Source organism: Sylvia atricapilla, chromosome 1 (genome assembly GCF_009819655.1).
Source record: "Sylvia atricapilla isolate bSylAtr1 chromosome 1, bSylAtr1.pri, whole genome shotgun sequence".
In the NCBI taxonomy this organism is placed as follows: Eukaryota; Metazoa; Chordata; class Aves; order Passeriformes; family Sylviidae; genus Sylvia; species Sylvia atricapilla.
In genome coordinates, this window is record NC_089140.1 from 62,573,712 (window position 1) to 62,589,878 (window position 16,167).

At 39.0% G+C, this 16,167-nt stretch overlaps 1 protein-coding gene across 1 annotated transcript; it reads right to left on the reverse strand.

Annotated features, from left to right (window-relative positions):
• Positions 1–526: 526 nt before the first annotated feature.
• MCUR1 (mitochondrial calcium uniporter regulator 1) lies at positions 527–15,857 on the reverse strand. Its single transcript, XM_066324216.1, has 9 exons — positions 15,494–15,857; positions 14,330–14,440; positions 12,814–12,917; positions 10,598–10,699; positions 9,838–9,879; positions 8,066–8,137; positions 4,570–4,623; positions 3,262–3,376; positions 527–1,946 (listed from the first exon to the last, which is right to left on the reverse strand). Exons 1-9 carry the CDS (start codon positions 15,729–15,731, stop codon positions 1,891–1,893), a joined length of 894 nt encoding a protein of 297 aa, XP_066180313.1. The 5' UTR covers positions 15,732–15,857; the 3' UTR covers positions 527–1,890.
• Positions 15,858–16,167: the final 310 nt, after the last annotated feature.

Genomic DNA, 16,167 nt, shown 5'->3' on the forward strand with positions numbered 1-16,167 from the left:
CACTGTGGTAATTCCAAGATGCTGGTACTCTATAATCCTTCACTTCCTCCTTCCACCTGCCCTAAATAGAAATTTATTTGCACAGTATCTGTTTATAGCAGGATAGACCCTGTGTTTAAAATTAGTCTTAAATACTTATTTTAGCAACTAGATGCACAAGCCTGCAGGCCAACATGGACATATATAGAACCATCTGCTTTGGGAAGATAAGACCAACAGCAAAGTCATTCTAAAAGCTGAATTATTGCTTCTCTAATTTGAGAATCCTGTAACTTAGTATAAAAAAATTTTTTAAACAAAAAAGTGAAGATCTTCAGTATAAATTCAATATCCATTAATTTAGAGGGCCTGTTAAGTTAGTCTACAATAATAATTTCCTTTATGTTATTTCTCTTCAGTGTTTTGGAGGGGCTGTTGACTTTGCAAACTCTTAGCTTAAAAGACTTGCTATGAGCAGTGACTTACTTTCAGCCAAAGAGACCATTTTCAAATCAAAAAGTTGTTTTTATAATGAAAACACCTCATATTGTATGAAATATTCAAAATTCTTTATTTCAGGTCAGTATAGTATTGTTACAGGCATCCTCCTCTGAAGTTGCACATGATCAAAGTTGGCACTTCCAACCACAAAAACGTTAAATGGTTATTACAGTACAGGCACAAAGTAGCCAAAAAGCTTTACTTTCACTAAGCAAAGCCATTATTGTACTCTAACAGCATTTATCACCAGTGCATAAACTGAGCTCCCCTCCTTAGAGCAGCAAGCATGAAAGGGAAATTTCCTTTAGGTGAAAAAACACAAATGGCAGCTCTGCTACTAAAAGTCATTTCATCAGTGGAAGAATGACAGATACCTGGATACACTGGACATCCTTCTTCACTGCTTTCAGTGGCACTTCCTGATTCATGTGGGTTTTAACATCTTTGCAGGTGTCCACTGCTGCTTCAATTATTATAATCACTATCAGAGTTCCACATTTGAACAATCAACATGATTTTTTAAAGAAATGAAACAATAAAACCCCCAGAAGACTGCTGCTACTGCAATTCTCTTGTCTAAGAGCCTGCTTCATAACCACTATTTAAAATCTCTTTCCTTTCTAGAAGCATCAATTCCCTTTCCTCAAGAAAGCAGCACCTGAGACACTTTGTATCACCTAACTACAAATTAACACAACCAGTGCAGGTTACAGCATTTCCAGCTTCCAGTTACAGTGGTAAGGTAAGCAATTAGCATATGGAATGAGTATCAGATACTTACATGTACCAAAGGCAAGTTAGTCACAAAAATCTCTACAAATACCTTACAAACAAAACTAGCAGCCAACACTGCTATCTTAACACAGGACCTGTTCATGAACACAACTGATTGGGCAGCCATCTGGAAAACAAGCTGATAGCTATGATACAAAAATAGCCAAACAAATATTTGATCATAGTAACTGTACGAACAAGTGTTAGAGGGAGGGAAGTAAGCATGATTCAGTTAGCACAAGCTCCACTTATACAAGAGTGCCTCCAAGCCACAGAACATGTAGCCTCAGTTTTACACTAATAATAAATACTTCAGTCCAATACATGCAACTGAGTCTGGCCAGAATTCCACTGGTTTTCTCTACAGCATGCAGGCCCACTCCACTGGCAGGAATGCCAGTCTTTGCCTATGAACAGAGGGAAATGGCAGAAGTGCGTCCATCAGAGGTAAGGTTCAACATATGCAAGGCATGTGCACAGTTTGTTTTTAGGCACGTCTTTGGTTACATTCTCAACACAGTCTGCTTTATAAAATAATAAATAAAACAGTCAAGATTTGGTTAAAACCCAGGTGAAGATTAAAAACTTCTTTTTTCAGAAACTCAGGCAAAGAAGTCCCTTTAAATTTATGTTTTGTTATATCCATAAACGATAAAATCCCAGTGCAACAGTAAGGCACGTAAATACTGAACCTGAAAGAAAATAAAGATGGGGAGGGAAATGGCATTAATACTGACATTAAATAACATTAAATCAATAGCTCTCAAAACATCTCTTCAGAGAGCTATGCACACATCTTACTACAATACTAAAATTTCATTGACTTCCCCACCCCCATATGAGAGATTAAGTTTTTCATTTACAACAAACCATTTCAAGGTAGGAAGAGTATAAAAATGAAAAATAAGGAGAGAAAAAAAATAAAAAGGAAATGCTGGAAAACTATCGAAAGGCAGAAAGAAACCCTTACTTGCTTACCATTCCAAAAAGATCAATATAGCAAGTTACAGATATAAACAAGGAAATAAATAATGGGATTAATAAAACACAGCCTAATATTTAGCAAACAAATAAAAGTTACTTTTAACAAGGCTTATCAGTTTTACATTTTTAAAATTTCTATTCAAATGAAATCAAATTTTTATTTCAAGACATAAACACAAAATATTTTCGCCTTTGTTTGCAACACCAGCATTTCAAATGCAACACAAATTATTTTAAAATTATTATTCTTCCATGTAGAGTTCAACTTGTTTTTGAGTAGGAATGGTAGGGAACACAATTTTCTCTCATTTTAATAAAGCACCTTTTATTTTCCATTTTATTGGTTCTCTCTAAATGATATGTCTGAAATACAGTACTATTAGGCTTATGTGATTGTACTTTTGAAAAACCCACTGTGAAAAAATAATCAGAAAATCTAAATCAGACTAATTTTCTACTGCAAACCTCATTTAATAGTACTGCACACTCAGTAGTAAAATGTCAAAATATTAAAGTTACCTAGGGCAATAATGTAGGCACACATATATAGTATTTTCTCCAAGTATTTATGTAAACATGAAGTTTAAAGAATATGAGGCCTTGAACAGTCAGAAAAAACCAAAATGTTCCTTTTTGCACATAGCTCTCCATCAGGTGGATGAAGAAATCCTGGTAATGCATGCAGCAGGCTGCTTACATACATTAAGTCAGGCACAGAACGTTTTTGTCTTTGTTAACAGGCACACATATTATTATTATTAACAGTATAAAGAAGGACAAAAACCTGAAAAAAGCCCATGCAAAATAAAGTCGTGAATCATAGGAAACTTCTTTTGGATTAAGTACAGAAATAAGGCTGCTAATCTTGCCTAAGACTATTTCAAGTTGGGTTTTTTGTGGTGTGTTTATTTATTTATTTTTAGTTTAATGAGGGCCTTTATAAATGCAGTCAATTGAGAGTTTGCTAAAGATTTAACAATGTTTGGCAGTTTCACCATCAGGGACAACCATCAGGTTCCTTACCTGCTAAGTATTTAATATTATCAAGTTTGTGCGATTCAAGCATCGTTTTCAGATCCGCAACTTCTGTGTCTATTTTTCTGTCTGTCTGGGTCAGAGCTCGGTCTTGTTGTGCGTGCTAAAAAGCAAAGCAACAAAATTATGCAATTTGAACACCTCCTAGTTTATTTAGAAATTTAACCCATCCCTTCAAGTTGTATTTTTGCCTCCTCCTTAAATGCATGTTAATTTGCATTCTTACAGAAGTTACAGAATATTCTGAGTTGGAAGGGATCCACAAGGATCGTAAGTCTAATTCTGCAGTGAATGACCTGTACAGAGATGGAGTCCACAACCTTGGCATTATTAGCATCATGCTCTAACCAGCTGAGCTAACAGAGACCTTATTCAAAGAGAACAAGTTCCTTCTTAGCTGATTATATCCAAGGAATTGAATAATTTGGTGAACTCAGCACATTTATGTGGTTACATGTTCCTTCACAAGTAATTTGGAAACTGGCAGAACTGGATGCCTTCTTATCTCAATCCAACAGTGTAAACATTAACTTCAATCTGTCATTCAGCCCGCTGACTAAAGTCACTGCTCAATTGTAAGAGCTATTGAGAAGCCTAAGAGCCTCTCGTGACAAAGCCATACTGCAGCAGAGAGATTGATGGATCATTAGAAAAACTGAGAATTGGTCTTCTGTTGAAGAAAAGCATGTCTTTGTCTTGCAGTGAGTTTTACCACAAAATCAGCTACTAATTCAGAATTTGATTATGACAGAAGACAGGACTTCTGCTAAAAAAATATGGGATAGAATTATTATTCAGAAGAGACTGAAAAATCCAACTTGTAAACTAAGAACTACAGCTGCTGAGCTGCTGATAGTTTCAAATCAGCACTACTGAAACACTCTTTGAGTCCGTTAATGATTTACTGCTAGACGACTTCCCAGGGAAAATTCCCTGAACTACAGAAAGGAAACAAAGAGAAGTAGTAGTACTTGGTAAAAAGCTCCTCTAAAACATGAAGGCAAATCAGTCTAGCAATGAGTTTCTCTCTAAACATGGGGGAAAGAATTAATTTCACACTGTGAGTGGAATTCCATCTACAGAAAATACTACATGCATGAGGTTTCAAAACAAAGTGACTACTGAACAGCTCATATATACATGCAGAGGGTCTAATAATATATATGAAAGCCTTTTTATTCTGTAGACATTTAAGTTGAAGTGCATGAAGACAACACCCAGTCCAAAAAGGATACAAGGTCTATAACACAAGTACGAAAAGATTTGCTGTGTAATAAATAGCTAGTAAGTTCTTACCAATTCCACTATTTCTGTCCTCATTTCAAGTAGTTTTCTTTCATTTTGTGAATACTAGAAGGGGAAAAAAAACAGAGTTAACCATGATACTGTCCTTAAACTTTTTTTCCCCGGCTTTAAAGCAAGTTTATTTGTTTCCAAATTATGTAGAACACATCATCTGGACAAGATTATTGTCTGACAGCACTTGCGAGACAGCATTGTAGGGTACCTGTCCATTCTGAAAAGCACACTTCAGAAATGTGATGTGCAACAAGTTCTCCAGACACTCCTCTTCCACACAAACTGTATATATTAGTAAACAGCTGGAAGAGAGGCTGGCAGATTTGCATTTCTGAAAAGCAAGGACCTAAGACTCTAAACAGTAACTCTGGAACAGCTGACTAATCCACTGAGCATACAAGCGCAACCAAGACTGAACCATCTGCTCCGTTCAGGAAGGGGAGAACACTTTTTAAAATCACATCAAACTCAGCTATCAACGAAATGTTTAGCCAGCACTGTATGCACCCACAATTTGAACTGCTCTGACCTCTGTAATTTTATGGTATATTTGTTGAAAACAGAACATTTGTATTGCACATGAAGCCTTTTGTCTGTGGATCATCAGAAGTTGTAGCTTATTTTTAAGTTATGGCTACTTGGCTTCAAGGAAAAGTTAAATCCAAAATAATGAAGCATATCTTTAAAGCAGGTTACCTTTCTGACTCATGAACAGGCTTGATTTACCTTGACATCCATAATGGTTCCTGCCCTGCTACTGGAGCAATTATTCAAAGAGAACTGATAAAGCACAGTCTCCAGTGAACAGTACTAAGGTCATCAGGCACCCATCTTAGAATCCTGAGTTAAACAGCAATAGCCTTATCTACTGACATTCCCACGTGGAAAGTCACCTTATTTTCCCTTCACTCTGGAAGCTTATTTAATTTTAACATTAAAATCAGGTTAATCTACATAAATGCCTCAGCACTGAAAAACATTCCTTAAAGATCTAGAGCTCTGTTTGGACTTTTGATGGATCTCAAATTGAAATTAAAAGACAGCAGGCGGCTACAAATGTAGAAAATTACATAAAGACAAATAACAGCATGTCTACAATTAATGGAGTCATTAAATTCTGCAAAATGAAGACAGGTATTAAAAAAAGAAATTCAGACATTTTATATAAATCTCCATTTTTGAAAGTGTCAAAATGGCAGAATATTTAAAAAATAATCTAATCAAAATTATGTTTCAGTAGAAATGCAAGAATTGGACCTCACATTGAGGAATTGATCGCTATCAAAAGAACCATGAAAATTAAAATAATTTTATGGACTGAAATAGTGTGCATCTGTTTTACTTTAAATAGATGCAGTTAGCCAAAGACACATTTTCTGAATGATTTATATTCTACAAGCTTCTTTCTGGATGTTTCTTAAAGTTTTGGTTTGTGTTTAGAACTCTCTAGGCCAGACTCAAGGATTTTACTCTTAGGTTTAAGACAGTGAAATTGGTCTTTTACTACAAGCCATCATCACATCCATAACAACATAAACATAGCACATAAAAAAAAAAAAAAAGGAAGGACCAGGCCAAAACTCCCACTCTGAAATTCAACAGGGAGATTTCCCCTCTACTCTATGATTTTCACAGTGCAGGAAAAATTCAGTTCTGTCAGATACATCTTGAGGATTTTAGCAGCCAGCTTAGAGGGACTGTGATGCAACAACACATGAATATATACAAGTTTTTGTACTGTACTTCAAGTTTTTAAATCACATCTGTACACTGAAGACATAAATCACAACATAAAGAGATGTGCACTAAGCAAGGTAGGATTCTCTGAGAAATAAAGTGGAAGAGACGACAAAATTATAAACTATAAAAAATACAAGATAAAGCATTTAGAATTTGAAACATTAAAGCCTGTCAACATCAGTGTAGGCAAATGGAGAAACTCCCTTTCAGCACTTATTCCATGTAAAACTGAAGGATAAGAACATTTTACCTATTGTTTCAAGTTAAAACAATTAAAACTCGGGACATCTCTCTTCTGAAAAGTAACTTAGTAAGAATGCACAGTAACCTGCAATTATCCTTAGGGTTTTTTTTCCTCAGAAAGCTGGATATTCAGTCCTTAGTCACATTACAATTGAAGTAAATATAACAATGATGCTGTGCCTACTGTAGAAAATACTGGATTACATCTTTCCCCCAACTCAGCATATGTACTACAACCTGCTCCCCATTCAGCTGCCTTTTTCCTCTTCTGTTCACACATTGCAGAGCTGGCAATTAAATGGTGGGATGGGGGGAGGAAAAAAAAGAGCAGTTTCCATAGAAACGATAAAATTATAGTTACACAACAGACTAAAGTTGGTCAACTTTTTTAAGAGAAAGTTGACATGCAGTTTGCCTTTTCTGGGAGGCAAAATAAAGTTGTGTTCTACACAAAAGACCAAAGTCCAGATTCCACAATTACACATTAGCATACAAGAAAACATTGCTGCCTCGTTTATCACTGCTGCAGTGGTTTCATATAAGTTTCCTAAGCCCAAATTATTACAAAGCTTATCATATACACAATGCCTACATTTCATATGATTTTTTTTTAAACATTAGCATGACATATTAACCTTTAAACAAGAGTCTACCTGCTCAAATTGTACTTGATTCAAGCATCTACTACGGGCTCACAGACTGTCAGTTATTATACTGAGTCACCAACAGAGTTGTTACCTAAACCAATCACTGAAAAACTTCCAGGGGCACATACAGAAGATAAATGGTATCTATTGAGCAGTTCTTATTGCCTGAATTGAAGATAAGTATTATGTCTTTATGACACATCTGGGAAAAAGGACTGAAAAAGAAACAATAATTTAGAAAGTCATTAAAAGATCCTTCAATTTAGAAGATGCCATTTCATTGAGATCCTAAAAGCTACTAAAAAAATCTATGAGAACAGAACTCTAGAGTGCTATGCATAATGCAAAGACTTGTTAATCTTATAATTTTACATTGACATTACCTTAATTTGAGATTACATCAATTCAGATCTATTTCAAAGTTCAAAAATTACATGAACCAGTATAACTTAAAAAATTAAAAAAATTACAACTAGTTCCACAGTAGGTATTTTCTGACAAACTAGATACAGGGAAATGAAACATCTTCAGTGATGATTCAACAAAATGTGTAAACACTATTCAGTGTGTAAACAGAGATAGAGATATAAAATAGAAAACCCTCCAGGCAGCTAGTCAGCCCATTAGATTTAATATCTAATATATTCCAGTGTAATGTGTTAATCTTGATATTAAAACAAGATCAAAACAGGTAAGACATACAGACTCAAACATGGCACCTTGCATTTACCAGCATAAGGATGAGTAACTTGGATTAATACCATCTTGAAGGAGAGTGATACTATAGGTTAGTATAAGGATGCTCTTACCCAAATTTGGAGATCACTCAGTGTTGAGATGTTTCTAGAAGTAACCAAACTTACCAGTTCTTTTACTCTGCTCTTCTCCAGGTTTAGGTTTAACTTGTTATCTGCACGAACTTTGGTAATTTCATCCTAATGGGAAAAATTATAAAGCAGCAAGGAAGATCTTCTGTTTTATCATAAGCAGAAAGAATTAGACCAATACATTGTATCTTTATTTATATATCTCATTAATATGAGCTTTTCTCCAATTAATGCATATAATTTTTAGAAGTATTAAATATTCATATTCTTCCCCTGATGTTTTATGGTGTTTTATAGTATAAATTGGACCTCAAAACCAAAATCTAAAAATTAATTTTAACCCTGAGAACAGCACTTAACTGAGAGTACATCCTTCTATAAATGCAGAGAATGTTTTATATATCCTGCAACTCTCTCTGATATCTAGAAACCCATGTCTGGCTACACCTGTAAGTTGGATTTCCTCCATGAAGCAATCTTGATGCTGAAAATAACATTCACAGCAGTTTCTCACCTTCCAATATAAAAGAAAATCTGTTTCTAAAGAACACATCAAGGGTTTTCAGAAGAAGCTATAGACATTTTAAAAGTCAGGAAACATTCAATGCCTTTTTAAACATCTAACTTTTTAAAACCACCATTAAGCTGTACATTTGCATTTGACTTTATCAATAGCTGTGAGTCCTGCTTTTCCTGGTGGCAGCTGCCATTTTAACGCAACCTCCTGGCAGGAATTCCAGCCAGCTGACAGTTTGTCATGTGGTAAACTGCTGATCAGATGAATATGTGGGAGAAGCAAAAGATTGCTGATGTTCTGGGAGATTCTACTGCTACAACCAAGTAAACACTTCTCAAGTAGGCCAGTGCCAACTCATTAGATTAGCATTAACAATAATTAGGCTCCATTTCTGTGTTTGAATTTTGTACTTTAATTAATTTATCATTAGCTGTCATTTCAGTGGAATACATTATGGTTTAATAAATCAAAAAATAAAAATTTTCCTTGAAGTTTTACATTGTGTCTTTTTGTGTGAGCAAGCATATAGCAACATGCCCTTGTGAGAATTGAATTTATGATTAAAAGTAAAACATGAAGACAACTAGCTTTTAAGAAAAGATGACTCAGATCCTTGATGCTCTACCAGTGGATTTCACTAACTCATTTATATGCAACTAAAACCATAAATAAGTTACAATTTAAAGATTAGATGGCAAATGTATTTTATACAGAATAACAGAATAAGCTTTAACAGAATAAGCTTTCTACACAGAGCCTGTTTTCTTGGAATGGTCATTTGCTCCCAAACAAAATGATCCCAAACTTGGGTGGCCTTAAAAAGCCATTTAAAGACTCTTTTAAATTCTGCACAGGTAATAGGTAAGGCTTCAGAGAAAAAAAAAGAAACAAAAACTCCACCTAACCAAACAATTAAACTCCCACAATTAGTAAGTACTGTGATTTTAAAGATGCAGCATTCTAATGTACAGGCAGCCCTAAATGCAGAACTTCACTCAGCCCTAACTGTGACAGGGCAGCTACTTTCTGAATCCGAATTAGGACATAAAAGTAACTTCAGTTATATTTTGGTTCACCTCTTGTACTAGTCAGTTTCCTGTTCCCATAAATGAGGTATGCATGAAAGTGCTATTGCTGCAGCCCAATGTACTGTCAACAGCAATTTCAGTATCGCACGTATCATAACAACTAAACACAGCTTAGAAAATAAAGTTCTGAAAGTAACACTTCTTATTTTTTCCAGCTAATTAGACAGGTGCCAATTTTTAATTATATTGATACAGTATCTTACCGTGACTTGCTTCTTTATCTGTTGGAGCTCAAGTTTTATTTTCTGTGAGAGCATGGAAAAAATTTTAGACTTTATTACTGTACATAAAACCACATAATCTAGAAATCTACTGAATTTTCACGATCAGTAACAGTGACTATAATTCACAATATGAACAGGCAGACAAACCAAGCACTATTCTATGTCTCCAGTATGTGTATAGATGAATACACATGCATGTTTACTCAGTACTGTGCCCTTCCAAACAGGAGCACAAGGCAGAAATCAGCAGTGTTTCACTGGTAGTCGCCCTCACACAGCCCAGGAGGCCTCTGGCTGCTTTTGCCATAAGGGCTCATCATTGGCTCATGGTCCACTTGCTGTCGACCAGGTCTTCCCTGCCAAGCTGCTTCCCATTTGGCCACCCTCAGCCTGTCCTGGTGCCTGAAGGTATTCCCCAGGGGCATGACTGGGCATTTCCATTTGTTCAACTTCATGTGATTCTGGTCATCCCATTTTCCCAGCTTGTTGATGCCCCCATGAACGGCAGCACAACTGCCTGGTGTATCAGCTGCTGCACCCAGCTTTGGAACACCTGCAGACTTGCTGAACTGTCTGCAAGAGAAGACTCTGCTCTGCTCCATCAACAAAGTCATTAATGAAGGTGCCAAACCATCCCAGCCATCTCCTTGGGTACAAGACGCTTTTCTACATCATTATACATTAAAAAAAAAGCAGCAGCAGGTTCTAGAGTAGCATTTTCCAAGACAGTTATTTTTACCTCATTTTCTGAACGAAGTGCTGAAAATTCACTTTTTTCCAAAATAATCATATCCTTTTTCACAGCACCAATATGGGACATTACTTGCTGAAGCGCAATTTCCTTTAAAAGAAGGAAGAAGAACCTCAGAACATATCACAACTACAATGCTTTTCCTCATCTGTGCCTACAAATATGAAAGACTATTTTGGTACCCTGAAATTTTGAATTCAGCAATTTCAGGTTGATTATCCAAGTTTCAGAAAGCAGGATAGAGTGACAGTGACAAAAGATGCAAGTTAGGCTCAAACGTTGGTAATGCTTGACAAAACTGGCAGTGCTAACACAGATCAGAATAATTCAACTATTAACCTAGGAAACATTTGCTTCCAAGTCATCAAATTCTTAAGCTGGCAAAAGCATTAGGGAGAGCTGTCTCTGAGCCAAATGAGCAAATCTGGCTTTCAGACCAAAATGCCTCAGTGCAACCATCCTCTTCTGTAAACCCTCCCTGCAAGGAAGTCTCTGCCTCACTGCTTGGAATCACACTTTGAATTGCTCTTCTCAGTTCATTACACTCAACTGACAGAAGACAAAATAGAATTCCCTGCAACTTTCAAGGAGGGTGAAATCTGTAGACATTGTTCTAGATCCTACACTACCCACATGTGCAAATAGGAACTGCCTTCTCTGCTAAAGATTTTCCTCTAACAAGTAATCCCTTGCTTTTGGTTCTGGAATAAGACCCCTACAAATCCAACACAGCACTCGAAGTTCAGTTTTGTCACAAAATGCAATTCTACCTCTCAGCGTTTTATTTCTAAGTAGCATCTAAAGATACCTCTCCTGACCACAGGCTACCGGACCACAACACTGAAAAAAATGTGTTTTGGACGTGTTACAAAGAAGTCTACAGACAGAGTACTGCATGGACATCTCTTTTCTTTCTCCTCAGTGTCTTCATATTGTTCTTGTTCTCTCTCCTCCTCAGTGGATTCAGCAAACAGAGAACAGAACCTTCCATATTCTTTCTCTTCTTCATGCATATATACACACACACACACAAGTAAACATGTTTTTCCCTAAGGTTTTATCTAACCAAGATAATACTGTGATCATAGCTCATCCACAACATTCTAAATCTTTTTTTCTAATTTTTTGTTCTCTTTCTGCAGAAGCCCTTTTGCAATCAAAGACCATAAAGAAATACAAATTTATCATGTGGCCCAGTGTTGATGGCACACACATTTCCTGAGCTGCCATACAAACCTACACATTGCATCTTAATTGCAGAAATTCACTTGAGGGTCAAATCTAAGAGTCTCAGAAAACATCTACCATCGATAGCAACATTAAATTCAACACAACTTTCATTCAATAAACCAAGACAGAGAAGGAAGCTGAGACTGCTCGTTGTAAAATACCACTAGCCATGGGAGAAAAAGACCCTTTAACATGGCATTCCCTGAGTGACTGTGGAACAAATTCAGCACAAGAGGAGGATTGTAGGTTTGCCTACAATCTAAAACTACGGAAGATTGGCTTGAAACCTCCCTAGATGGAAAGTGCCACAAAACCCACTTTTGCAGTATCCCAGTTTTCAATGAGACACTCTTCTGCCAAGACTGTTACACTAGACAGACAGCAGATCCTGTTTTCCCAGTCTCAAGACAGCAGCCTGGTTACTATGGAACAAGTCACAGCTCCTGCTGGGAAGGTGACCCGGGGCTGTGAACCCCAGGCTCACAGAGCAGCCAGAGGCTGCACTTCAGCTCGATTCTGATACAACATAAATGTGACCGTGAGACATGGGCATAAATAAAAAAGTACCACATAACAGGGTGCTAAATAACTGAGGGGATTTGTGCTTCCTTGTTACAAGTCTACAAAAAATACATGTAGAAATCCAAATCCATGCACTGAATACCTCTTATGCTCCTTTAAGTCTTCTCAGCAACTCTGTGTCATGTTAACTCTAAGGCTGAAACTAAAAAACTACTTGTGGTTTGCACACCAACCCACTGAACTAAAATCTAAAGGTCCATAACAACACTTTGGTAAGTATCTGATAAACTCAAGACAAAATGAACTAGTCAATAAGGCAGAGAGGAATGTTTGCTCTTCACCTTCAAACTTGTAAAATGAAGCGTCAACAGTAATAAACAGCAACATGTATTTCATTAGCAGGCATACAAGGCTTTAATTTGCTTTAACCCCACCACTGCTTCTGATCTAACCTGCTGCACTTTGGTGACCATGTCCTTGTAAATCATATCCACGTTGGTGTTCATGATTTTCACTAATGCAGATACAATGACCTCAGACTGCTGAGTAGTGAATCCTAAATGAAACAAAAAGCAATATTCAGAGAGAGATCCAAATTTGGACAGTTTACAGAAATGTCACTTGCTAATACTCAACACCAAATTACAACAAATGTCAGTTATGAAAGATAATAAAACATAGACCTCTTGATCCAGCACTAACAAAGGAACAGTTTCTCCACCCCCACCCCAAAACTATGTCTGTGACATAGCATGACTGCTTCCATAGTACAGCACTACTATACTATCAACAGGATAAACAGGGAGTTTTCCCACAGTTATTATGGAAAGTCACCTCTCACATGTGGTTACTTCCACGAGCAAGCAAAAATTCTGACTCTGAAAAGCAGATACCTCATTATATTATAAATTATAAGTTATTGTAATTCAGTGCCACTGAAGATGTACAAAACTCAACAACTAAAAATAAAGCAAACTGTCCTGATTTTAGGCCTACCAGCTTCTGAGCACCTATTAGAAACTTTTTGAACTGAATATATTGGAAACTATAGTAAAACATCATACCTAAAAATACCCTCATCTTTTCCACCCTCAAAATGTAGTAGGAGTAAAAATGTCACGAACAAGAGTTAATCATTATAAAAAGAAACACTTGCAAGAACGTGATTATTTGAAACCAACCAGCAGTTCAGCATGGTTAAGCACAGCTGAGAGCAAGTCACTTTCAGTAGCTGAGCTGATACAAAAGTTCACTACCACTGAAAGGCTCCGTCTCCCCTTATCCCTCCTCCTGACACTCTGACCTGTGCTCACTCAACTGATCCAGCAGCTCATTAAACGAGTGTCTCTGAATACCAATTAAGAAAAAGAGCTGGAGAGTTTCCTCCAAAGTTCCTGGTACAGGGAAACAGAAGAAACCACCTGGCAGGGGAAGGGGACTTAGACCTCTCCATTTTAGGAATGGAGAGCTGTCACTTCAGCACTGAATCCAAAATAATCTATTCCCTTATTTATATTTTAGCATAATACTACTTTATAGAGTATTCTACACTCCACCCTAAAAGCTGCACTGTACAAAGTAGTCCATGTTCCATCCAACTGTAACACACTGGTGCATATTCAAGGTGTAATATACTAAATACGAAGGAATCCAATTAATACATTTAAACCACTGCCTTGAAAACTCTGGGGTCTTTTGCTCTCAGGTTTTAAAATTTCGTTTTTTCTTAGCATTTTTAACTGCCAACAGGGCAAAAATTATTCCAAACAAAATTATATAAGCTCACTGTTTCCTTTCTGGAGCTGAAGAAAACCCTCTGTGTCCCTACCTACTATATAGATAACCCCACAAAAATCCCATAAAAATTAAGGTGTAACACTGTATGTCAAGGAAAAGTAACAGACTTTGTAAACTAAAAAAACCACTAATAAACCCCATTAAAATAGCTACTTGTTTCAAACAAATTACCATTTTCTTCCAAGAGGCATACCAGCGCATGAGTGTCAAAATAAAGCCTCCTATTTCCCGACAAGGAAATATTCTCTTTGCTCTGTAAAGATGACACAGAGATGCTTACATCTAGGAAAAAAAAAAAAAAAAAAAAAGATAAACGAAGACAAAGTTATTTCTTAAGAAAGAATATTTTATCAACATGTTCGTTTTCCAGCAGTTTCCTTACTACCTGGAATGTTTTTCACTTACGACAAAATAGTTTGTGTTGAGACTACCACAGCTTGCTTGGAAGTGAAAAGACATCTATCAATAAGTTCTACGTGCAAGAGGCTGGAAAAGAGGACAATATGCTGCCTTTACGAGATGCTCTCCAGGAATACAATGTTCTGGGAAAAATCCCTCCAATTGACAGGGTCCTGCGTCTGTTCCTTTACCAGAATCACCTCAGCAGGTGAGACCTGTGAGCACTTCAAAGCTGGAGGGCTAAATCCACACACTCTTTGTTAAAGAAGTGAATTTTCATCACTTGCCATTTAAGAAAAAGTAATCACTCACAATTTGCCATTTACGTTTTTGCAGAAAACACTTTCAACACTGAAAGCCAGTCTTAAGACAGTGCATTGTTTCCACTGGGATGTGTAGTGTATAAACTACCCTGACAGAACGAACGCGAGGTGGGGCATGAGGTGAAGCGCCAAGAGGCAGAATCTGCGAATCAATCAGGCTGGAAAAGACCTTTGCGACCATCGAGTCCAACCTTTGCCCGAACACCACCACGCCATGAAGCAGACCACGGCACCGAGGGCCACGTCCTTAAAACACCCCTGAGGACGGTGACTGCCACCGCCCTGAGCGGCCCAGTCCATAGTACAGTCGCCTTTTCCCTGGAGAAATTCCTCCTAATGTCCAACCTAAACCTCTCCTGGCACAGCTTTAGGCTACGTCCTCTTATCCTGTCGCTGGCTGTCCCGGCGAAGAGGCCGACCCGCACTTTGCTACACGCTCGTTTCGACTAGTTGCAGAGAGCGATGAGGTCCCCGCTGAGCCTCCTTTTCTCCAGCAGGCTGAACACCCCCAGCTCCCTCAGCTGCTCCCACGGGACGCGCGCTGCAGACCGCTCCCCATCCCGGGTGCCCGAACTCTCTGCGCTCTCAGGACACGCCATGCCCACGGGCTCACCCCGCTCCCCGCGGTGCCGCCGGCTCCCTCCGCCGCTCCCGCCGCTCCCGCCGCCCCTTCCCCACACGGCGCCGCCGCCGGGGCCCGGCTGCGCTGCGGGCGGGCACCGCCAGTCGCCGAGGCAGCGGCGCGCGCGGCCGTCACGTGAGGCGCCGTCCGAGCCGCGCGGCCGCGGCCGCAGCAGCAGCAGCAGCAGCGCGCGCCCCCCGCCGCTGGCGGCCGCCTGGGCCCCGGCCATGGCCGCGCCGCCCGGTCCCGACGGCCGAATAGGGAAGGGGAAGGAGGGAAACCGCTGCCGCCGCTGCTGCCGTCGCCACTACTGCGCTGCCATCGCCGAGCGCACGCCGCCCCGGCGGCTCACTTCCGCCACCGGCGGCGTCTCGCTTCCGCCTCCGGGACGCAGCCAAACGCGGCGGGTGACGCCGCCAGCGACGGCGATTGATTCTACGGCTCACGGAGCGGCCGCGGCGAGAAGAGCGGCGCGGGCGGGCCGGGTTTCGGCGGGGCGGTGCCTGCGAGGGTGGTGCGGGCTCCACGCGGTGAACACGGGCATTCCCGGTCACAGAACCATAAAATCGTGGGATCGTGGGGTCATCAAGGCTGGAAGAGAGTTTTGAGTGCAGCACTGCCGCTGTAACCTCTAAACCAGACAAACAATTTCAGACAGAACTTGT